Here is a 26,727-nt window from a genome sequence, read left to right on the forward strand (position 1 = left end):
CCTTTAGGGAAAACATGTAATCTGATATTTCTTCAGTTGCTTTAATGTACACACACACACATATCACAGACCAGCACTCACACAAGCTCTAACAAACCATTACAGCTGGCCGGAAAACAGACTTTGATTTGTAAATATGTTGTTCTCGCAGATCAAAGGCGATAGTCTTCAGATGGACAGAGCAGCCTTTGAGTAGGGGCTATTCAGTTTCATGAGCAAGAACACATACACAGCTAACTTCTAATTAGAAAGATGGCCCTGTAGAAGAGCACTCTGATCAAAAGCCTGGTTCGAAGATGGCCAGCATCTCAATCATTTAAATTTGCGAGACATGCTTGACCATCAAAGGTGAAGCTGAATAGGGCCTCTCTAGCTTAAGACACTCCAAGACAAAAGGCGTAACAGATAATAACAATACCAATCAGATGTTGAGGTGGGGAGAGCACTTTATTTTAGTGGGATCAACAAAAGCTGCAGTTTTCTTGATTAAACAAAGCACAAGATGCTTTAGAAGAGCTTTTCAAAACCGCACACTACTTGAAATCTAATTCAGGGAATCAGTACAAATGTACTGATGTACTATACATTTAAGTATATATATATATATATATATATATATATGACTCACACAGTGTGTGTGTGTGTATATATATATATATATATATATATATATATACACACACACACACACGCATACATGCACAAGTATCATTAGCATGATACTGCATGTATCATGATTTTTGCAGTTTTCCTTTTGAGTCATTTCAACAGCACTTACAGGAAACTGATAAATTCCTGGAAAAGTAGTCATAGCAGTTCAACACAAAAGTAGCACAGCTGCTCAATCCATTATAAATTAGTACTTTGTGTCACTCTCTCATTCATCAAACAGCTAGTTTTTACATGTCATTAGTATAAAAGAGATCAAATTTCTATTTGGAACAGAATAGAAATCAGAGATCAAGCTGCCTGTGCTTCTCATGTCCTGCATGCATTTTAATGGTCTGTCATCTTTTATATCCTATAGTCGTTAGCTTCAACATATGGGGAAAGCCCAACCATCTGTGCAACTCCAGCTGTCGACTGAACATCACATTTTGTGTTTGGAGGGTTCCTTTTGAGAATACAACCACTGATTTATAGTGTGTTTTGACTACACACAAGCTGCCATTTTTTTCCCACAGGATACTGCTTAGGTTTCTTTGTGTTTTCATGTGTTTATAATGTGCTCTCGAGGTGTGATTGTTAAGAGCTTGGGAGCAGGTTTGAGGTGGTTTTCACATTCAGCAACCACAAGATGGCGACGTCGCCATTTTTTCTCAAATTGTCACTAATGGTTATGCACATGCACACACTCAAATATACGTGCATGAGTGCATATGTTCTTTATTTCTACCTGACCCTCCACAGACATAACACACTTGAGACTATTTTCTTTCTCTATCCTCCCTCTGTTTAAAAATTACATTGTCCATGGAGGCGCACAGTCATGCCAAGACAGGATAATAAAAAGTGGGGTAAAAATATCATTTCAGGGCAATAGTCTTTGATGCCAGAAACCATAGAAAATGTTTTTTTCAGTGCAAGTATTTGATGGCACCGACTGTTATCAGTAGCAGCGAATCATTTGATCCCTGCAGTATATACAGCCTGGTTACTTCAAACTTGCCTCAGTACATCATCACATCCACAGCACATGTTCCTGGCACAGGCTTGCATAGTATAAATGCTTGTAATGCTAGGGACTTTGCTTGCTTGGCTTACATCTGCTTATTGCAGGTTTATCTGTATCACCATGAGCTGCTGTGTTAGTAACAGCAACTGTGCTCACGTGTCACACAAATGTGGGTGAAAATTCATTTGTACAGCCAAGGACAGCAAGGAGATGTCCTTGATGTCATTATACCCCTGCCAACCAAGACAAGAGACAAAAGAATTTAAGAATTGCATAGATAATATTGTATAAATGAAACGAGTCTGCAGCTGGGAGCACACAATATCACTGCCAATAAATGATTTTTCCTTCCTGTGGTTTCTTGTCTGTGTGACATAGCTGTGTGCAGAATATAGCACAGACGGGTTGTCACTCGGTGTGACTGTGAGGAATCTCCATTGTCACTTGAACATAAACACTTTTTTCCCCCTTTTGATTGGGCTGAAAATAGAGGTTGGGAAAGAAGATTGTAAATTGTGCTTTGCGAGTGTTGGAGGTAAAATATCTGCATGTTTGGATACTTGTGCTGTTTATATAGCATCAGCTAGGAATACTATTACATAACCAATCATTTAATATTTGTGCTTCTCAATGTTTTAGTTCCAGTAGGAAAAATCTAATCTGATTAATGAAAAAAGTGGATTTCAAGGACAGTTTAGACTTTACAAGCTTTCTTTGGTTCAGAGTTTTGTGTCAGATCTCAAAAAATGTGTGTGGAACAGCTACAGTAAATCAGGCCTGAAGCTACGTAACTTGTGCCCAGCTTTACGCATTTCCAACATTTAGCAAGTTATCATGCCTGTCAAGAGGAGTGAGTGGTGGAAAAAAAAAACAGGGACAGATAAGAGCTGAAGGCTGATGGATGGCAAATTAGAGAGAATAGATGCACGTTAAGTGTAAGAAGAAGGATGTTAAGACTGTTTGTGAGTGAAAATGAGCAAGAAAGCGGACAACAGTGAAGGAGACAGAAACAGCAGGGGAACAGAAGATTTAAATTGGATGAGGCAGTGTTATTAGGAACAATCTTACCCTTGCAGTGCTTTCTCTCCAAACCAGTCGCCTTTTCCAAGACTGCGCAGGTAGACAGGCTCTCCATTGGGCAAATCTTCCCTGGTCACATTAACCTGAAGAAAGAATAGGAATTGTTTAAAAGAGAAGAGTAGCGTGACAGGAAAGACGATGGAACAAAAGTGAAGAAAGAAGGGGTGCTGTGTAACAGTAAGACAGATTTGTGGTGAGTAAAGTAGAAGACAGTTTCGTTTGAGAGGGCTAACATTTCATTTACACATCATTCCAAAAAATTTGACGTGTAAATGGTCGCTCAACACGGCATGGTAATCATACTACTCTAAACAGGGAGGGAAGTGTTGGTGTGACAGATATCTCACGCATGGGTAAACTGTTACAACTGTGCAGGATCTGGGAGGCACCGCTGACCACTTCATTTGCCAGATGACACGTGAGTGATGGCGCTGTGCTGTGCCTGCTAGACTTTACAAATCAAAGTGACGGCGCTTGAGTAGATTTTAAAGGAAGTGAACGGAGACAGGCCGCTTCGTCTAATGAAGGATCTTGTCTCCAACCATTAGTCAGCCGTGTATCCAGCAACCAGCACACTGTAATACTGCCTACACCTGAGCAAAACCATAATTATTCATGATCTAATACAATCATGTGGGAGCAGAAGGAATAGCAAAGAGAGGAGGTATAGAGGAACTCTGAGGCAAGATCGTATGTGGGTTATGAGACGCCTGGATTTGGTGGAGTGTCCTCTAGACAAAGTGCACCGTCTGCCGTCTAGATGGAGACAAAGTGTGAGATGTGGAAATAGCCAAGCAGAAAGCACTGATAAGGTCAGGAGTGTATGTACATATGTGTGTCTGCGTGCATGTGTTGGAGTCTGGTGCCCATGAGCGTGTCCATGAGCGTATTTGTGTGTGATGTAGTTGTGCCGACCTTGTGAAGAGGGTTGCATCTGTTTGGGGTCAAAGGAGAGTAGAGAAAAACAGGAAACATAATATATCTTCATCCTTTACAATGACACTTATGTCCTGGACATGTGAATTGTTGGAAAATGCAGTGAATTTGTTTCACTCACTGGGATTTGAGTCATGTTTAAATCTTACCTTTTGTGGATTTAAGAGACCATTAATTATGAGAGTTACAGTATAATGATAACATTAATGTGATGATGAGGAAGAGGGTTAGTGGAGGGTGGAGGACATTAAGTGAAGGTGAGAGAAGAAGTGAAGGAACAAGTGTAAAATGGACCAGAGGGAAGTGCAACAGGAGGAACAGGAAACTTGATTAAGAAGATGAACATGACCGGCAGGGAGAAAATGAGGAGGAAGAGTGACACGTATCTGGGCATCACAACATGTTAAGACAAGCATATGAAAGCCTTCCAACAGCATGTCGTTCATGCTTGGTGTGAAAGCTAGTGTTGTTGACAAAAAGGTGACATGAAAGTGACTCCGTTCTCCTCTCTAGATACCCCCACCACTGCAGCAAGAGATGATGAAAGAGGTGGCGCTTTATGTCTCTCCTCCACCCTATCTCTAGATGATTGATGAAAGCCAACTTCTACCCAAAAATACTACCACTTTGCTGCAAAGATAGGTGTCTTTTTTTGCCATGTGTGTGGCATGATGCCCTGCGTTGTGATGTCAATGATGATTATTTTGGTGACAGGCTAGAAGCACTGTTCTCACCTTTCCCTTACTGATGATGAAGAAGGTGTCTCCTCTGGCCCCCTGTCTGATGATGTACTCTCCGTCTTCATAATGTGTCTGTCGGAAGAGGAGAGAAGAGAAGAGAGAAGAGAAGAGAAGAGAAGAGAAGAGAAGAGAAGAGAAGAGAAGAGAAGAGAAGAGAACCTTTATTCAGACATATCATTATTCTTTTGGTTCCTTTCTCACATTGGGAATGAAACACTTCTCACATGAAGTAAGGCTGAATTTGGTGCAGTGAGATAAATCAAAATTAATTTCTTCTCTTGTTAAAACCACAGACTGGCAAGCTGTCCAATGTGTTTCTTTTCCTTCCACCCACTGCTTGCTTAGATATGCCCTGCGACCTTGAATATGAATAAGCAGGTAAAGAAAATGAACAACTAAATGAATGCCACTGCTGTAGCTCCTTTTTCAAGAGTAAAATTAATGCAGGATATCCACCCATCAATCCATTTTCTTTTCTCAGTGATCCTGTTCTGGGTTGTAGGTGCTGGAACCTACAAGCAAGCAATGAATTAGTTGTGCTCTGGTCTGGTCACCAGTCTAGCACAAGGCTGACACACTCAAATAGAAAAACACTTTCACACTCGCATTCACATCTTGTGTTGAAAATAACGTTTAGTGATGGATGAATGCATCTGTTCCAAGGACGGTATCTTTTAGACTACAGTTAAGTAATACAAAAGACATAATCCGATGTGAACAACATTTTGTGTCTTGGAGAAAGGTGGATATGAAGTTGTGACAGGGTGTACAGAACCATAACACAAGAAGAACAAGAAGTAACTGACAAACCTTGATAAGGACCAGAGACTAATGTAAAGTTCTCATGGGATTTTCACTTTCTCAGCAAAACCACACAATATGCTGCACCTCAGACCCCAAGTCTAGACTTATTTCCTGTTGGATCATGAGTAAAACACCGTGGCTGAGATTTGACAGATTTTTATTCTCACACCATTTCATACTGAAAAGGTACCTTACATCTTACTTCACAGTGAGTGGCGGGTGTATGATTCATGTCTGCTGTGTGTCACTCAAAAGCAGAGCCGCTATTTAATAGCGGGTTGTAGTTATGATATTTAGTTTAGGTTTATTCATTTATATAATGCAGTCCTTTTTCTCATGCCTGTCTTTAAGGATAGAAGAAACTGGTTAAATCTAAGTGATCAAAAATCAATCACAGACCAGAATGATCTATTAAAGTAGAGGACAAGCTATTGATTAGCATGATGGATTTAACCATTATGTAACCTAACATCACAAAATGCACACACAAGGAAAAACTCAAACTTATTTTTAGGAGAAAACTTTGGACAGGCCAAGTCAAATACCACACAGTGACTGGTTGTTTATAGGGCCGACAGCAATGAGATAAATTAAGGTAATCGTTGAGAGGTTTTAATTATCTTAGCACTACTTTCAAGTTTTCCACCTCGTTTGTCTGTGAAGCTGATAAATGCAAATCCAATCAACTTCCCAACACTAATGTCTCCCTCCACCAACAAGCACATTACTGTAATCAGAGTACATTTACAGGCATGTCCGGGATGTCATGCAAAACATGTAATTTTCACAGGGTTAACATTACTATTAGCTGTGTGCCTTCTCTCAGCTCACTAACAGATGTCATCCCTCAACCTACCCATAATGATTATCTCTCATTAATTTAATCGCTGGCAAAATAGTTTGCAGCTTTCAAATGGCTGTGGTTAAAGAGGATTTGTGAAGGTTGTTTGATAAGACTGTGGTCACTACAGGTATATCATCTATTGTCACACAATCTCAGTTTTACGCCCTTGATAGAATATTTCAGATTAGTTAAACCTACTAAACTACTTGGTTACTTTTTGTTTACTTTCCTTTAATCTTGTTTCCCCCACCTTTTTCCACTTCAGCCTCTGACACTGTTTTGCTGGAGCTGCCAATGCACTTTCCCATAAACCTCTCTTCTCCTTGATAGAGTTGTCTTCCGCCATAAAGGTTTTGTGTACGTCTGCATAGGTTTCTTTTTCTTGGTTCTCCTGCCTTTCAATATCCCAGCAGATTCACCTTGTTGCACCGAACTACTTCTCTTGATTCATCTAGTCAGTTGACATAAAAGTTCCATAGTATGATGATATTTTTTTTCACCTACAAATTATGTTTCTTGTAAATGATACACAGTGATTCCCTACTTATATAAAAAACATGGTACAGTTGTGTAACATGAGTGTATGTTTATCAAGTACCAGGTAAATTATTTATGATAACACTGGGGGGGCTTTATTTGTATATCTTTATATCAGTCTGTTAGCTTTTGTTTTAAAGTTTGTACATATGGATTTTGGCCAAATGACTTATATCTCAAACTCAGTGGTTGCGAGTGCATTACTATGACAAGATGGGGGAAACAGGTCATATGGAAGCTGGTTATCACTAGAATTCCTTTCACCAACCATGATAGCTACTGTTATTCAGAAACACTGAATGACTGTCAAATCACACAGAACCAAAATATAAATATAAATAAAACACGACATGGTCGTGACCTCTGGCACTACTGTACAAGACCACATTCCTGCATTTATGCGCTTTTGGTAGTTAGTTGCGGAGAATCCGAGAAATCCGACTGGACTTGAACTTACCAATTACGGATAGTGACACACCTGTGCACGTTGAGCTAGGTAAAAAGTTTTTAGCTAACACCACCATTGAGCACTGTTGGCGATAGCTGGTGAGCTAATGCAACTTTGAAAACTCCCACGGACACAGTATAAGAAGTATTATCACCAAAAATATTTCGTGAGTATTATTAACAGGCGGTAGTAAAGATAACGTAACTTAAGACCGTCGTCTAACGTTTGTTAAAGGCTAACACCGTTGAAAATGCTACTTAACTTCAGCAGCTTTTTTTAAAATTTATTTTATTTTTTACGAGGATAAGCTGTTGGGAAAGAGCGCTCTAACTTTAGTAATCTTAATTTTAATGATAACAAGATTAAGCAAAGCTGCACAGGTGCATTACGGTTTGTTTACAAATACGTCTCAAGCAATGCAAGGCTAGGTTAAATGTTATAAACCTAAAGTTTGTTTGTTTGTTTGTTTGTTTTATTAAGGTGAAAACAGATTTGACTTCCCCTTTCTCAGACCAGAGGCTGGTAAAAATGACTACTCTGCTGGATGACAACCCCACATTAACTTCATTATGCCCATGGAGGACCTGCACTGCAAAGATGCTGTAGGTATGTAACTTTGATTGTGTGTGGTCACTGTTCCTCATCAGAGAAGGACCCTATAAGGTGTAGGATAGCTTTTCCACTTTATAACTTGTAAATCAAATGGTATGATGTGAACTTTCTGTGACTAATAGAGTGCAAAGGTGATACAACAACATAGTGGCTAAATCAGAACCATATGGTTTCCACTCAGTAACCAGGAGTAGAAACTCTTACGCAATGTAATGCAATCAACTGCAATACAAGTCTTCAATACGTTTTAACTCTGTGGTGATTTAGGAAATGTCAATGATGTGAGAAAAGTGGGGATTTAACTTTATGTTCTTTTCTAAGTCATAGTTTCATTTTATGAATGTGGTCCTTTTCATTATACATGGATGTTCATGTTACCTGGGTTGGGCCTGTTCTCCGATTCATGTTCATATTGAAGAAGTAATGTATACTGCAATTTTTGCAGGCTACACATTTAGAAACTCCTACCCAAAACCAGTGTAAACATTACAAGGACAATTAATTCCGTAGGTCTTCTCTGCAACAAGTTTGCATAATTAATGGCTTTATATGTCTTTGTTAAAAGCAAAAGGATCTGGACTGCTTCATAATAGATACATAAATGATTGCACATAAAAACACAGTTAGGCTGAATAACTTGAAAAAGTGGGCGAAGGCCATATTTGAAAGCAGTTCAACATATTGAAAGCCTCAATGTTAGGAGCAAACATCAAAAGTGTAAATGAGAATATGTTTGCATAACTAAATTATGCTGGAGAAAACATCAAACGAAGTGGTGTGCAGATGGGTTGAAAATGTGATGTTGAGACACATCTCAAAATGCACAGTGTCAGCCGCGTGGAAAAAAACATACTGCAAAACCGCAGCTAAAAGAACATACCAGTGAGTCTGCATGTCTTAGTCAATCACATAGCACAACTGCTGTCCATTTTGCAAAACAAGTTGTAGTGTCTCTGGTTTTTGAATATATTTTTCTGCTTCCTAGGCTGCCATTGGTTTCCATTTGTTTACATATGGAATGAAGATCAATTAGCAGACTCTTGAAGTTTGAGTTTTGTAATCCATCATAGTAAACATTGAGTCTGCACTAACTTTTATTGAAATTATATTATTCTTATGAGGTAATGCAGTGCAGACTTTTCAAATCAATCTGTACCTAAACATTACCACATTATAATAATAGAACTTCAAAATATCTTAATTTTGATGGATAACACAACTTAGGAGAAGAAGGATTTTCACATCTGCATAAATGAATGGAAAACTGGATGGATGCCACAAAAGAAAATGGTTGGAGAAATACATACAAAAATGAAAACTTGTAAAAAGAGGAAGTGCTGAAAGTTACTATGCTGGCATTTAAAATCAAAGTGGATGTCACCTTACAGCATTAAATAAAATGGATTATGATGTGCCTCAGCTAGCCTAGACTGTCTGACCCCCCTTTGGAAAGCTAAAATGGCTTTTGGAAGCAGTATACTGAGTTTCTGAACAGGTTTCATGAAATTAACTGCTCTTAGAAGGTAGACAATTTAGTTCAGCATCACCACTGCGCACATACTGAAGAGCAACAATTGCTCTGAACTCTGCCCTTACCTCCTCAAGGACATCGGCAAGCTTGCTCAGAATATCCTCCTGCAGACCGTGGAATGTGGGGACGCTGCAGGAGAAAGAAAAGAAAGAGCTCTTTGATAAAAGGATACATAGGTTCACACATAGTAAATATATTTCTGATTTAGTCTATTGTGTTTGTCAGATAAAAAAGATGCAGAAAGCAGCATAGCTGGCAGCTTAGTGTATGTATTGGCTTTAAGACAGTAGAACAGAATCTCAGCAGACCTGTGATCTGAAGTGAACAATGTGAATACAAGCAACAGGAGCATATAACATTAATATTATGCTGTGAGAGTTGGCCTGTACACTACTGGTCAAAAGTTTTAGAACATCGCAGTTATTATTGAAATTTAATTTAATAAACTTGATTGGAACAAGGAAAAAATATTATGTAAATTCCATACAAAACAGGCCTATTCAGAGATTAGAATTTGCTTAACTTACAGCTTTCCTGCATCATTGGAAGTAAATGAAGCCATTTAATGCAAACAACTCCCACAAATGTCCAAACTTTTGTTGATTTCTTACAAACCCCCTGTCTCTGCAAAGGCAGTGTTGCAACAAACTTTGTTACTACACCATCTGATGCATCATTAGGACAATGCTGTACTGCAGTAGTACTGTGTATTGCTATCAGAATGGTGAGAAAAAGCCAAGTAACAAAGAAGGACAGACTGTTTGGCCAGGGGTTCTTCTTCCAGCAAGATAATGACCCAAAACATTAGAGGAGACAGAACTGGATAGTGGCTCCAAATGATGGAGGACCAGCACAGTCTCCAGACTTAAATCCCATCGAGCTGGTTTGGGATGAACTGGACAGAAGGTGAAAACAAAGCAACCAGTAAGTGTCACACATTTGTGGGAACCTCTGAAACTGAACTTTGTAAACAATGTTTCTTTTCCATTGTAGAAAGTAAGACATTTTCAATTAAATTTAATTCAACATTAAGATACTATGATTCTTTGGTTTTCAAATCTCCAAAATTTATTCTATACTTCAATTTCAGAAACACTTAGACACTGAATTATGTAATTTTCAATACCAGCTGAAAAAATGGAGGTGTTCTAAAACTCTTGACTAGTAGTGTACACTGTATTACAGTATGTGTACATAAATCTTACAGCATAAACTGGCCACTGTGTCTAGTTGCAGAGCAGGGCATTAGATTCTAAGGTTGAATACACCAGTATGAGACTCTAATGTTTGTTCCGTTTGCTTCCTGGCAGCCTCGGTGAACGCTATCTGCCTGTTATCAAGCCTACTAAATAAAACTGGCCCAATGTTTATCAAGGAGGAGAGAAAATAACCCGTGTTGGTGAACAAAGGGCTTATCTCCCCATATCATCTGTCTCTGTTTCTCCATCTCCCTCTCCCCCCTCATTTTCCATGCTTTATTACAGTAATCTAAACCATCTTGTCTCAGCCCCCAACCCAGGCCTTAGCCACTGTGCTGATCCTTGTGTTGACAGAGGCACTAGCTAACCAGCTACGCAGTCAATGGACGACCCTATGCTAGATGAAACATACAGAGTTTCAACCCTCGAGAACACAAACAAAAAGCTGTTGTGTTGTAGTAAATTTCTGATACAACAGCTTGATTGTGTCACAGCAAATTCATTAATTATACAAGGACAACGGGGAAGTGTGGCTTTATTAATGTGGTCTTTTTGATTATTTTAATCACTCACGCATCATTGCAGCCGTGGCACTGTGTGACTGTGAGTAAAGCTTCGGACAGTTTCTATGGTGATCTTGTAAACACCCATACCCAACGACTACCTCTTTGATGAAGGGGTTTGAGTAACGCTTTCCCATGCTCACTTCCCATGCTTTTTCTAAAATTGTCAGGCAGATGGTTGTCTGCTTTTATTGTGTGTCTTATAGCTAGACTTTTATCTAAAGTGTAAGCGGGCAGAGAGCTGAGTGATAGCCCACCAACCAAAAAAATATCAATACACAGCAATACACACTTTGTCTGTTTGTCACTTCATTAGACACTGGCCTTGAGGTTACTCTTCTTGGAGTAATTTGAAATACATGCTAGGAAGAGATTAAAAAAAACAAAAAACTTCACAAGCATTCTCACTTCCCGTGTGTGATACGATGTGGGATCTCTCTGTCAGTTTTTCATCAGTGTTACTCCTCCACAACTTTTGAGAGAAATGTATAATTTCACAGCACAGTTAAAGAGTGGGTCGAAGACTCACAGGGACCAATATGTGTTTGTTCTTACACTCAAACTACAGCTCTTTTATTAGATCTGCTTCCAACAAAACAGCAGTGTAATTATCTGCATACTGTGGAATTAACTATAAATCTCTGACCTCCCCCTAGATACTCCTTTATAAACCAAACACACAGCGAGCCTAAACCAAGCAATACGCACATATATTAAATATTTACTTATCTGTAGCACTGTTATGCAAGAGCTGCTGAGAGGTAAGAGCTTCCATACAGTATAAGCTCATACACTCAGGAAGGAGAGAGCAGGTGTTTTGTGTCTTTTTTTAGTCAAAGCCATCACTAAAATAGCCTCAGTCTTAGACAGGCGAGTCAGATTAATAGTGTTTTTATCTGGTCTGAAATATATTTTTGTACTTTATGTCTTAGAGTCTGGTGAAAGAATACTGTAGATTCAGCAAGGAGTGAAGTAGCTTTATTGTGTCTGACCTGTAAATGTCAGATTGTCAGACTATCCAGGGTAACAAAAATATGTTTCATCAGAAAAACAACAGCATTTGTTGTTATGTTCAAATGCTTAAAACAACCTATGTGTACGTTCTCGCAGTATCTTATGACTGTGTGCATAATAACTGTCCTCTCTCAGTAGCAAAGGCAGATGTAGTATGATGATGTTATACGACTGCAAAAAGTTTTTAAATAGGAAACGCTGGTGATTTTTAACAAAACTTTACCAAGTAGTTTAATTTCCCAAATGCATCTGTAACTGTTGCACGTCAGGAAACACTTACAAGAGTCATTTTTTGAATATCCACGTGGGTCGTTTTGGAAGGTACTGATGTATGACTTATTTTGTATAAGTACTTGTAAAAGTCTAGTGAATAACTGGTTTCCTGTGTCCATCCACCTGCCTTAAACAGTGCTGTCAAATAGTGAAAGAGCCTGATCATGATCACAGTGATTCATGAAGTTTTGCTCTAGAGAAATGAACCTCGGCAGAGCGAGCGATTTTGTGATTTGGGAACTTTTAAACACACGCATAATTACAGAGGAGTGCATGTGTGAAGGAGCGATTTCTATTATATCTGCCACATGATCATGGAGTGGCATATGAAATACAGGGAAGATGTGATATAATTTTTATAATTGGCTTGATGAAGACCATAGTGGATGATAGAAAAACAGGAAAGTCGAACAGAGATTGGGAGTGAGAGAGATTTATACTGTAATTGCATCTCATGCATCTTGATAACCGCACACTGCTCTCCCTCTGTCTTTTGATGCGTCTTTCTTTTATCCTATACTCCATGCACGCCCCCAAAAAAAAGAGTCTGCAAGCCTTTTAAGTGATAATAGGCTTCTCTATAGAGAAGTGGCTAAGACGTAGGGCTCTCCAACGCAGACAGGGATTTTAAAGAAATATGTACATAGTATTTCTCTGCTAGGATGAGTTACACCTTCAGTGACGCACCAGAAATGAATGTTAAGTTATGTCATTTATTGGCAAAAATTAGGAGAAAGGAATCTTCTGAGAAACGACTCAGACACATTCTCCTGAATTCATTTTGTTAATTCATTCATTGCATTTCAGATTAAAGCTCTATTCAGAGCATTTGTCTGTCATTGTGGGACAATTTACTGTGGTTCCTCACCTTTTCAGGAACTCCATATACTCTGTGTGCTTGATGAGACCCGTCCTCATCATGATAGTCTGAAAACATTGTCGGTCGATGGCCCACAGCTTCACATTTGTTAGAGCTGGAAAGAAGAATACACATAAGCAATGTCATGAAAGGCAGTTTATACCCTCAGGCAGTCAGAATAATAAAAGAGCATATATATACGCATAATACATGACCTACAGCTTTATGCATGCACAATATGAATACAGTGAATATCACACTGTATGCACTTATGATATTGAACTTGAAATGTGAGAAAAACCATAATTATGTCATGGCACGTGGCATGTGTGGGTGAATTTTAAACTAAATACTGTACTAAAATTGCTGCTCAGAGAATGGGGTGGAGAAATCTGCAATCCTTAAGGTTTGATTACTCTTTTAGTGGCAATAACTGCCATCCAAATGTTTTCTCTTGCTGCTATCAGGCCTAGGAGGGGGGAGGTATTCTGGACAATTACGCTTTACTCAGCAGTTGGAGTTAATTGGTATTTTTGGAATACCTTGCATGGATGGCTTGTTTCAAGTCATGCTACAGCATTTTAATTGGTTTAAGGTCAGGAGTCTGACTTGGCTATGCCAGAGTTTTTTTGAGTTACTGATTGCTCTTTGTATGAGGGGCAATTATCAAACTGTGTGACGAAAGTTATGTTAAATTTCAAATCACAAACAGCTACCCTGATATTTTTCTGTACGATTTCCTGCAACTATTTGGAGTTAATTGTTCCTTCAATGATTGCAATCTGTGCTGGCCCCGAGGCACCAACTCCAAACCAAACACAAGTTTCTTTCATTTAAATATAGCATTTTTTCGTGTTTGTTTGCAGAGTATCATTCCACAAATTATCCAGGTGGTCTGAGACAGGCGTTATTCAGGCAATACTTTGTCTTTGGAAAACAACAGTTTCCTCTGTTGTATCTTTCTTTGGGAAAACTCATGTTTGGTGATTTTCTTACTGTGGACTGGTAACATAGAATTTAGTGTGTGGAGGAGAAATCCAGTATGCATTGCTGTTAACATGACGCTGTTGACACCTCCTTCAATAATGTATACTTGTCTTGCAGCAATTTGCAGAATACCCAGTACATCAAAGAGCAGAAACAGTGCAAAATCTCTCCCATTTTTATGCCTGGCTGTTGATTGGAGGCCTGGGTCTTTCAAAATTCCTTTTCCTGCCATTTTCAGTGTTTTGGGCCTCAGCACCACTTTCTCTGAGGTCCTCTGTAGTCACTTTTGATCAGAATATGTTTCAACTCGGCAGACCTCTGTTGTGAAGAGCAGACTCTTTTGGAAACCAGGCCATGTGGGTTTTCATCAGAGCAATGGACCTCCAACCTACACCTGTATGTCATTATTGTTCCCCATTCAAACCTGTTCCACAGAAGAAATTGGGTTGCTGGGGCAGAAACTTTATAACAAAACGCATCAAAATGGCATATTTCATCTAGCTGAGCCACATTGTACAGTGACTCTCGGATTTAAATGCTTCACTTTGATAACAGCAGTTTATGATAATTATTCCAAAATATCCCTGGTGTTTCTCACAATTATCTTCTGTGGGAGAGGCTCTTATTTCGACTTCAGTGCCTCAATTGTGGAATTGTACGGTAGACTGTGAAAAGTAATAAGAAAGAAGACAGAGAAAATCTATGTCTGACCCAAAGACAAATCCAGAGATCCCCAGGGAGCCCTGTGGCCACAGGGATATGCAGTAATTTTAGAAAAAAAAAAAAAATCATCATCTAAGTGTCTGCTTGGCATTTTGTGTGAGTGTGTTTCTCTCATCCTCCTAGTGTGACACTTGTTAATAAGGGTGTGGTATTGATGATAGAAAAATCATTTTTTGCTCACTGTCCTTAGGAGTACAGTTATAGAGTGAGTTTAGCTATAGAGCAGCACCCCTGCAGCTGATGGAGAACAAATGTGGCACCTCAGGAGGATGACTGCTGGGCCTGAGCCTGCAGTGTAATGGGCATTCCCCAGACAGTACAGAGGTTTACTTTTTAAAAGGGTGAGGATATTTTTCCACAGGGACGTGTTTCTGGGCCGTTGCCATTTTCTTCAAGAAAATATTTTATAGTTTTCAGAGTGAGATCTAGGTGAGGATAATGACTGGGGTATACGTCATGAGTTGATACTAGTAATTTAAATCTGGCTTCATGAGCACACATAAATTAACAGATGTACTCATATACTCTTAAGTATGTACATATACACGCATGAGTGAGTGAACACACTCCTACAGACACCACAAATCTTTCTTTCTGCAGTCCAAGGGTTTGGCAGCACTTTAAAATAGGGCCAAACCACAGGAGAAACGCCCTCATTACGCAGCCTGACACTCTTTTTACTTAGAAACACTTTCTTAGAGCAGGAACCCCAAAACACACAGCATGACATAAAAATATATACAGACACGGACATCTGTATATACACAGATAGGCAGACAGGCTGCACAAGCATGCACAGATATCAGATATACACAGAGATACACATACAGGTTGCACATACATATACATACACACAAGTATGTCTTCTTAAACATAAACACACACATGCTGCTCTGCAGACCTCCACAGATGAACATTAAGGAGTCATCTGACACATAAGTAAAGATGGTAAACTATGTGAACACTGTGAAATACTGTCAGCACAGTGGATTGTAACACAGATGACAGAGTCCTAACACACACATCTCCTCCAACCAACAAACCTTGTATATGGAGAAATTATTAGAGTAGTCTTCTAATTTCACCCTAAAGCAACAAGAGTGGGAGGTTATACGTCATTGCCCTCTGTGCAGTGTGCAGTGGAGTGTTGTGGCAGAAAGTGGGAGTATAGGGCACTGGGAAATAAGATATGTAGGTAGCCTGCAGCACACTGCAGTAGGTAAACGTATTATTTGAAGGCTTGACTAAATTGCGGTGAGACCCAGGGAGCTAGTTATCCTGTAGTGAGGGCGCAGATTAATGTTTTAATGCTCATGGGTTGCCAACCATGAGCTTCACAGCTTTATGGATGCACATAACACCTCAAACAGTGCTGGAGAGATGCAAAGATGAGGTCTGTGAGAGGTTTTGAGGAACTTGGCAGTGTGTTGTTCAAGCAAAATGATCACTGGGGCGTTAACAGTCACAAAGGTGAACTGTAAATGCATGCAACCTAAAACATTTATACTGTATATTCAGGGAGTTTGAAATATAACAGAAGCTCAACAATAAGCACTGCCTTTGGAGAAATTGCTATTGAGCACAGTGAAGGCCACTTGCTCCTGAATGCATCGTATTGTTGCATCGCATTTTAACAGCTGCTCTCTTGCCCCCTCCATGACAATTGCACTGGATTCATTACTCAGTGTAGCTTTTTTCTGTATGCACATGTAAAATGTGTTAAGTGACAAATTGTACTCAAAATTTTATTCTTTAAATTACAATTATGCTAACATCAGAATAAACCGTGCTGATTACTGTTAAATTCCTGTTCTCTCTTTGCCCCTGAAACCTCACCGAAATGGAATGTAATTCCCTTTCAGAATAAAGGATGGCTATTCATAGCCATGGTGCCCACAGCCGAGCACGTTATCATTATTACATGCGCCTTTCCCTCCCTCTCCTTGATGCGGTGATTGTAGGCCCTCATCCTTCAGTTTCTTCCAATAATTTACAACAATAGATCAATATTTTTGATCACGAATACTGCCAAAACTGGTCATCTAGTTTGGCATGCCCCAAAAGAAAGGACCCCTGTTTAAGCCTGAGGGAAACTGTGAGAGATAATGGGTGTCGCCAACGAGATGTAGGGCACAGTGCATATGCGGTGGAAGGAGTCACTCGTTCATTTGGCTCAGTCATAATTCACTGTAACTGAATTTCAGCCCAGGGCATTATGCAAATGCTCCATGTGTGTTTGTTCCTGTAATCTAATTTTTGCTCATTTAATTATATGAATATAGGATGAGATCAGCTACATTTTTTCTTTGTATCCTGGCCATGACAGTTTACATCCACTCTCTGGGGATTTGGAAGCATCAAAACTTTATACAATACTGTGACTGTAATCTTGATTTCTGTCATGAGTGCCATAGGTTTTAATGGGGCTTAAAATGTCTCAGAACAGTATACATGTCGCCCTTGATGATTCAGCGGAAGTATAAAGAATCTGTCATTTGCACTGCAGAAAATCCATGTTCCTTTCTAAAAGCACCACAAGGCTACATGAAAGTGGTACTTAAATAAAGATTAGACCAGTCCCAAACAGTGAAGTGTGCAGGGAAACTTGCACACTTCGGATGACAAGAAATAAATTTGTTAGCAACATAGTATTAATACATTAATAGTATAATGTACTGCTTAATGTACATCCCTGTGTATATAATATTTGACAGAAAATAGATTCTAAAATAAGCTGTCACTCTCTCTCACCACATTCATCTGTATAATAGATGCAAGGAAATCTGCATTTGTTATGTGCCTACTGCTGTGCCAGACTGTATATTCTCCAGAGGAAAAAAAGGTGCCGTAATAAGATCATGACAGATCATGATATGTATTTTGACACAATACAGTATATTATTCACAGCAAAGTCCCCCACTTTTTACGTCACCATGCCTATAATCAAATCATTGCCAGGCAGCAAAGAAAATGTGTCAGAAAACCTCTGGAAATATTAATCAACATGTGTCTTTAGTGCTGTGTTGGTCATTAGGATGTGCTCGACTGTGAATTATCATTTTAGCACTTGTAGATGATTAACCTGGTGTTATACAGCTCTGAGAGAAGGAGTGGTGTCTCCAGACTAATTAGTGAGTCCACCCCCCATAAAAATTTTCACTCTGGAATATTGTTTTAATGTTTGGGTTTGAGGGCATTTGAATTGGTTTTCACCGTCACAGCATCACAAGCACTTTTCCCACTGTCAAATTTTGTGCCTTGCCAACTCCTGCAACTTAATTTCTGTCATTAACATTTTCAACTCAACTCCCCCCGTCTTTTTTTCCCCCATAATGTCTTAAGAAAATGAGAAAATCAACCATTCTTTTCTCACTGACTCTGAGGCACACACAGTCATATACAACTTAAAATAACATAGTCACGTAAACTCTGCTCCTTCCCGGCTTCCTGCATGTCTTGTTTTGGAAAGCGTTAAGAGAGCAGTGATGTCAGGGCTGTGGGGTGGAAGAGTGTAATCTCTTTTCCCCCTAAGTCATTAATAACATCAGCCAAGTCTGATTACATCTGGATGAGCTCTTTAGAGCGTGAGAAAGCAGGACAGGTCATTTACGCCAGACTGTGTCACAGAGATCAAAGAAAAAGGAAAACATAAGAAGAATTCTCTTCATAATTAGGGATCTAAGTTTAATTATTATTATTGAGGCTTAGAGGAATATAACACAGTAGGAAAAACAGATGCGCTGGACCACATTTGGCAATAGTTGAAATGTGTGATATTTCTCTAAAATTCTTTTACCAAATAACAACAAGCTTTGATTTACATCATACATTTATTGTGAACTGGAGCATTGAATGTCTGTAGTTAGAGTGATAGTATGTGCTCTTCTGACGGTTTTCACATTTCAGTGAAACCCAGCACAGAACACTAGCTGGCTTCATCAGATGCAATCTCCAGCTGCCAGTTCTGCCAATAGTTGCCCCATGTGGGAGACAGGTGTCCATGGACTTGGAGCAGCAGCTGCTTGAGAAGTATTGAACTGAACGTCATCCCACTGCCATCCACCCACCGTGCTCAACGTACCCATCACTCATCTTCTGTTTTAGAGAATAACAGGAGTAATTGCTGTTATATTAGGTGATTCTATTTTGGTAGTAGTGATATAAAAATGGTTTAACTTCAGAATCATGTATGTCCAACATTTAAAATGTGTGGGAGTCATTTCAATGCATTTATCTACCACAGAGCACAGACAGGATACTCCTGTTACATTTTGGTTAGAAACTTCCTTTCAGAGGATGATTGACTAGGAATATTTCTAAAAGCATGCTTTTAGGATTCTGTGTCTCAAAGAGTTCCAAGATAAAAACACAATTTATCACTCATCTCTGTGTGTAACATTAACAAACCTCACTCCCAACCTTTATTCATCCGTTACAGCTGGTCTTGTCTAGAAGTTCATCGTAAACATGCATGCATTTAGAATACTGGAGTTTGATCAGTTTAGTTTAGTACTCCATTATCCTGAAAGGAGAGTGGTTCATCTAAAGTTAGCTCTGTGATTGCAGAGTTGTTTATGTTTTTCATTCCTCAAGTAAAGTAGACAAACAAATACAAATTGCCTATTTTCAGCTTCAAGACTTTGAAACATTGAGCAGGGACCCTGTCATTTTATGGATACTAAAGCATTATTATTTAAAAGTCAAATTCTGTGGACCTCATTATACTTTGTGATAGAATCTACTTCTTCCATCATTCAAGTAATGGGTCCTCTAGATGGGATGAGTTGTCTTTGTGGACAATCAATCATGAAGTGTAGCACTGTCACAACAAAGATCATTTGCATTTGCCATTACCCAAAGCTATTTTAAAAACTGTGTTGTCACTTGAAATTTACCATTTAGGTCTAAAATATTGACAGTAATAGTTGGTGATATTTCACTCTGAACCACAAATATCAACCTCACTGTCTCACTAGAAGAAGAATCGGGGGATCACCATAGCCAGTGGGATTCATCCCCAGGGAGTCTCGCCCAAAGTGGTGGACTAACCGATCATCTGACAAAATTGCCATCCCTAGAGCCATGCTGCTAGCATATGTAAAGATAAATAAATACATAGATAATAAATAAATAAAACAAGATCAGAAGAGGAGGGAATGTGTGTAAACAGGAAGTCCATGCTCAAGAGCTACAGTACCTTTGCAAAAAACAGTTTATTTTGTCTACTGAACTCCAAATTTTCAGGCCGACGAATATAGAAAAAAGGACCACGTGGTAGGCACTGTGGATTTGTAGTAAGGTATTTTACAGTACAATTGAAGCAAGCCAATCTTTAGAGTCACAGTTAATGGACTTGAATACTACTGATGCACATCACTGATGGAAGGTGTTAAGCATGGCATCATGATGGAAGTACTGCTACCTGAACTGATTACATCAGTGGTTAAGGATGGATGCCTCTGTGGAGGGAACCTCCAGTAGATGGGAAAACGCTATATATTTGTCAGAAAGTGTCTTAATTATGGCGATAAATTAATGAAATAGGAAACAAAATGGTTGTGGCTATGTGGTATTTTCTTATTTCATATATCTAAAAGTGATCCTAATGTATAATCATGCAGGTGAGAGAGTAGGCTGCCACTACAACAGTTCCAGTCTTATTCACAGGATGGATTGTAATAAAAACCTTGTTCTTTAATAACAGATGTGTCACCTTAAACAGTGAAGCGGGGGTGGAGGGGTCAGAGGCCAAGAAGAAAAGATAAATTTCCCTTTGAGGAGGAGTTAGTGAATGGTAGACATGAAAAAACAGAACAAAATAGCAGTGTGTTATATCAGAAGAGAAAAATGGAGCACACTCTGTTATTTTACTTATTGTTCTTTTTAAAAGCCTTTAATCAGTGCAGTCAGTTTTTTAACAGGCTCCTGTCATTTGTTCAGAACATTTTTCATTAAAAAGAATTCATCTCTTCTTTTCTACACAGACTTCATTTCACGGTGTCATGATGTCAGTGCTGCTACCTGAGCTGATGACGTCAATGGTAAGGATAACTGCTTCTATGGAGGGGAGAGTAAGAAAAACATCTTTGCTGTCCACTGCCTCCTGCATCTGAATGCCAATGAAAAATTACACCATCAGCATAAATTGCTTTGTCGTCGGTTTGTGAGATAAATTTTAATTGTTTGTCGTCCTCATTATTATGGACAATCAACCAGAAACTATTTGCCATAGAGGAAATCAGTTTGAATAACCTGATAAATTTCATTCTGCCTGGCTGCAGAAAATCAAATGGAGGAAAGGAAGTGTGTTTGCTGTTCATCAGCAAGCGGGTTATTTTTAGGCCTTGGTCCAGGTTGTATCAGGTAACACATTTCTCTATATAAATGGTTCTGTGGGCTACTCAAAAACCAGACCAGTATCTCTCAAATTATTGATTTGGCAGGTTGGCAGTTAAACATCATGACAACAGTGTAAAACCACAAATTGTTTGCCATTTTTTGTCATTCAATGTCTTAAGATAATCCCAGTGAATGAATTAACCATAGTAGGTGCAGTAAAACTACTGACTACAAAGATAAGAGGATTTTTTTGTTTTCAGCACTGACAAGAAGAATGAATGACTCGTTGTTTCTTTGTTGAATTTCATAAAGCTTTCTGTCAGTCAAGGCTGATATTTTGCAACCCTGCTGAGGCACAAACATCACATCTCTGCACCCAAAAATACAGAGCGAAGCCAGAGTGATAATCCCCCCCCCCACCAGAATGTGATGAATACATGTGTCTGTGTGTGAGTTAGTGACTGCATGCCAGCATGTGCGCACATAGGCATCATTGTATATGTGTGTGTGCCACTCTTATTCATTTTTTTAAGAAACAGCAATTGGTCTGTGAAGAGACCTCTTCACTCTGTGAGACCATGATTCAGCTCAGTTTTTGTGAAATTGATGGAGAAGCAGTTCATCATAAGATGAAACAATGTATATCCACAGAAACATTAATCAAACCAGTGAGTGGCCCTGCGATTATAAATGCCTCAATTCAAGGGTCTTATATTATAAATTCTTATCTATAAATGACAACTTCAGGAGTACATGACAGCCTGTGTACAGTAATATTTGTCTTAAACCTTTTCACAGTTCATTCTCTATTCTACCCCAGACCTGCTGCTCATCATTATTCTGCTACCAATAGTTTGCTTTAGTTTAACACGGGCTCTTACAAATATTGTGTGCTGTATAAGCTCTGAACATGGATGGACATATCTGCAAAGCCACATGAAAGTATGAGCAAAACATGGGCTGACAACATATTTCCTTTGTTTTCCCTGCAATAACAGCTATCCCAATACATTACTTGCTTGAAGCAATTAAAACTATGTGGATTTTTTAAAATTTATTATTAGGCATGGACAGCAAGTGTCTGTAAGCATGACATATTCATAATGTCAAACCATAACCATGACCCTCACCTAAACTTACCATTGCCACAGCCTGTGTTCTGCATTGTTTGTCTATACCAGCCACCCTGACCAACTTCTTGCAAGTTGCTTGTGATACAAAACTAGCAAGTCTCATAAATGTAACATGATCCAAGCAGCAATGAATACATTTCTTCCTGACATATTCTGGCAAAACAACTTAGTAGTATAAAAATGTCATTGCTAGCAGATAGGGTTGCTCTTGGCATGAGGGATGATGTAACTAATTAGACAGTTTATATTATATACTTTTATAATATATACTTTTGTCTAACTCTAGTTTATGATCTCTAATCTTAAAAACTTTCAAGACCATCCCTTCTTCACCTACAGTATACATATGAGGTCAGATGAATTATTGTGTATGACTGATAGTGAATAAACTATGATATTTTCTATCATCCACTTCTCATGGGGCATGAAATTAAGCTTGGTTTTGGTGGGGTGAAAGTCAGCAAATAGAAATTTAATATGAATTTCATTGCTTCTCAGTCAGTTGCTTTAATCATATGTCTGTGGTACCAAATATCAGGGTATCTTCACTGCCTCAGCAGCATTTAGCAGGGCAAATTTTAAGAAAGCAGGTAGGCCAGGAATATTATCGGCAAGACTGCAAGTGTGAGCTGCAAGCTGAAAATGATTCATACAAAGCAATGAATGTATTCTCCTCTTCTTTCCTTGCATTCATTGCCAGCCATACAGCATGTTCAGCACAAGATGTTTTTTTCACTATCCAGTTAAGAAACAACAATCAGTGATTGGATGAAAGGTCAGTCCCACCTTGTCTCTCAGATTGGCTGGACATCAGTGAATCTAGCAATTTAACTACAAAGGGCTACATGGCTGGACCCCACCTATCTGATGTTTTCACTTGGAAAATCAAACCAAATTCCAAATTTAAATCTGTAACAAGTGTTTTGTTCCACACTTATTAGCTCTGATTTCCAAGGCTACATTTTATGCACTTTGTGAGAAACCTCTCCCTTAAAGTTGTGCTTTTCCACAGATGGATCAACAAGTTCATAAGTCCATAAAATAGCTGATAGTATGAGTCATACATGCTCCAGTTTGTCCTGCTTTCATGTTCCTCTCAAGCAAGTGTCTCCTATCTAGATGAAATCCAAATGAAATCAAAGACACTTCAGTTTAGATTTAGTCACATATATGCGACTCAACATGCAACTCAACTCCAACTCTGGAGGGTTTTTTTTTTTTTTTTCATTTATTTTTTAAATTTTTTCTTGGATGCATTTGCATGAACTTTTTTCAAGATCAGATCATTATTCACTTCATGCGTCTTGGCCAGATTGAGTGTAAATAAGGTATAAGATTCCAGGCAAGTGATTCAAAGTACTCCTAAGAAAGGTAGCTTCATGAGGCTTGCTGAGCTATGTTCCCCCACTGATACTTGTAATATGTCCCAGAATTGTATCAAGCAATGCAGAGCTCCCCTTAATAATGCAAAACTGGTAGAAAGATACAAAATAATATTTCAGTGTAAATCTGTCCTCAGTTGTCTGACATATTTCCCCTGAGCAAAATTCATGTTCATGTTATTAGCCTGTCCATATTGTCACAAGAGACTATTAGCATAAAAAAAAGTCCACGAAAAGCAGTTGTTTAAAGCTGCACCTGGAGGGCTGTTTTGTCACTGACTGACTGTATGTTGCTGCTGTCTGAGACTGTCTCTCTCTGGGTGTTTTAACCTTTCAAGCCAGTTAGAGCCCCAGAAGAGCCCCTAGCTCCGGGCTCACACCTGCGCTCCAACTGAGAATCAGAACAACAATAGCAGCAGGGGCCCTCAGTCCAAACACACATGCACACACACACACACACACACACACACACTGGGACAACCATTAAGAAATGCACACACTCACACAAAAGCACATAATAATTCCAATGCCTTCATCCACGTAAAATAAGCCACACTGTCAAGTTATAGACAAAGGCATCAGACAAAAATACACACAGTGACCAGCACGTCAAGTCACCCCAAACGGCTGGGTGAGGGCTACCCTGCCACCATTACCATTTCACCACCACATTTCTTGATGCACTCTGGCAACCGTGTTACCATGGCAGCCATGGAAACAGAGAAGATTTTCCCCCGCTCGGTCCCCCTGGAATTCCGTATACCAAAGCCAATCTTTCTGTCTTCTTCTCTCTCACTCCCTGTGTCTGCATTTTCTTTGGTTATCCAATGAAATCCTTTATCCCGCAACAATGTAGTTCACCCCAAACTCTGCACACACCAGCACTGAGGTGTTGAAAGGAGATTGATGGTGACTTAATATTGACAACAAAATATCTGGACACCATTACAGATATGTCAGTCACAGCAAATGAGATGCCAATTTGTGAGCTTTGTTTGTTTTGTTTTTTCTTAACAGTCATTAGTAATCTTGTACCATTTCGTGCAAAGTGAAAAATTTCATATATTTGTGCTGTCGCCATTTCTCTGCTGTCTAATTGCCTGCATTCCAATGTGTCATGCCTGCATAAACTACTCAGCCCATTTACCATTTCTCTCATTTTTGCATTTGCATGTTTATCTTTTGATGCATTAGTACATCTGCCTCATCAGTATTTCACTTCTCTGCTCTTGGTTGCACCACTTGTGAGTACCTAAGATTGGTTAAAAAAAACAACACAGCAGTACATTAGATGATGTCTTAGTTCTCCTTGTTAAGAGTGCACTCACTGGCTTTCCTGAGTCTGAGAGCCTTCTTATCTCCAACTCTTCACAGCCCTGCCCTGCCTAATGATGGTGCGCATGTCCATGCACAACCACCCTGGGTTCACAACAATGAGCAGCTGTGTTTTTAAATCTCAATGATATACATTATATATGTCTCTCTGACATACTTCATATATTCGAGGCATACTTACATCTGCATCTCTGAGGTCATTTGTCTTCACTAAGTGTGTACCCTCTTCAGCAAATCTGGTTGAAATGTTACTTGCCACTAGATATTGAGACAGCTTGCCCATATTTCATAGTTACACATTTAATGTACTTTCATAGTGACACCACAGCAACACAGGTCTATTGTTGTATACATTTTTATTTAGCAACTGCTAAACAGCACTGCAGTGTAATCCAACTGGGCATTTGCCCCCATCAGAGTATGTCAAGTGCTTGTTATTTGCCACTGACAAGCTCAGTTTGTCTGACAGCGTGATGGATAGGGTTCCTACAGACATGGACTTTTTGTTTAAGAATCTTGTTCTTACTCAGTGGTAGCCCAATTGCAAAAATGTTTGTCCTTATCAATCATTTACACCCCAAAACATGAGAACATTGTCTCAAAAATCCCAAAGTTATTCTTCAGTTTTACCTTATCTTTGAGCTGGTACATACTTGTTGTACCTTCATATGTGGTTGTACAAGAATAGGAGAGGACATTAACTGCTGCTAGCTATATCATCAGCAATAGTATGCTGTTTGTACTCACTCCAACACATTTCATATCTGCCATATTTGAAGTGCAAATTGAAAGTACTCACCCTGGCTTTCAAAAAGCACAGTAATAATGTCTTTTGTTAGGGTGCTCTTACAGCCTGCATTCACTTGATTTTAATCACAGTGAAACCACATTGTATAAAATGTTGTTGTTTTTCTCTGCTCGCAGGGCAAATAGCTGATTCTTGGTATTCTGCACCAGATCCAATGTGAGAGCAGAACACAAGAGTGAGAAGAGGCCAAGACACATTGTGGAATCACACCCTTGGGTCAAAGAAAAGCTAGAGGTGAGCTCACAGCTTATTAACATAGAAGTCATGTGTGCAAAATTTTATAATGCAGCGAGAACGTTTTGTCAGTAGTCTGAATTTCTTCGTGATGCATAGATGAAGCAGATATGTCACAGACACAAGAATAACAGTCAAGGAAACAATTATGGAAGAGATCTAAGACATTTACTTGCTCAAAGGGAATGCAAGAGTAAGAGACTTAGAGGGCACACTGACAGTCCTTACAAGCAACGTGTTTTATTATTTAAACACGACCAAAGGCCACCATTCTCTGCCTTCCGCACCGGTCATAATGTTTAACTTGGTGCCTGGTTCTCAAACGAGGTGAACCTGTAACTTATCTTTTTCTGCCAAAACAAGATTCACTCACTGTGGACAGGGTGATTCCTGAGACTGAGCAGACATAGTGTACTACACACTCACTCACACATTTACACACAATCACATGCACATTTTCCTCTCTCAAACTGATTAGAGAGACAACCGTTTGCTCACTCCCAGCGGAAGGAAGAGTTTTTATACAGTTGAGCTATCACTGTTACAAGGGCCATTCTCAGAAGTCTCCAGAACATTCTTTAGATGATACTGTGACATGAAATGTTGTTTCAGTGACTGTTTGTGTTAGTGTTAGAGTGTGTGTGTGTGTGTGTGCACATGAACACTGATG

The 26,727-nt window shown here is 39.1% G+C and overlaps 1 protein-coding gene across 2 annotated transcripts in view; it reads right to left on the bottom strand.

Annotated features, from left to right (window-relative positions):
* LOC108897326 (cGMP-dependent protein kinase 1) overlaps positions 1 to 26,727 on the bottom strand; it is a 76,301-nt gene that overhangs the window by 17,252 nt on the left and 32,322 nt on the right. For both annotated transcript variants that reach the window (XM_018696897.2, XM_018696896.2), the window contains exons 4-7: positions 13,125 to 13,230; positions 9,273 to 9,336; positions 4,426 to 4,503; positions 2,744 to 2,838 (exon numbers count right to left, since the gene is read on the bottom strand). In XM_018696897.2, the coding sequence (XP_018552413.1) occupies positions 2,744 to 2,838; positions 4,426 to 4,503; positions 9,273 to 9,336; positions 13,125 to 13,230 (343 nt within the window). The remainder of the gene's footprint in view (positions 1 to 2,743; positions 2,839 to 4,425; positions 4,504 to 9,272; positions 9,337 to 13,124; positions 13,231 to 26,727) is intronic.

This window comes from Lates calcarifer, linkage group LG16_LG22 (genome assembly GCF_001640805.2).
Source record: "Lates calcarifer isolate ASB-BC8 linkage group LG16_LG22, TLL_Latcal_v3, whole genome shotgun sequence".
In the NCBI taxonomy this organism is placed as follows: Eukaryota; Metazoa; Chordata; class Actinopteri; family Centropomidae; genus Lates; species Lates calcarifer.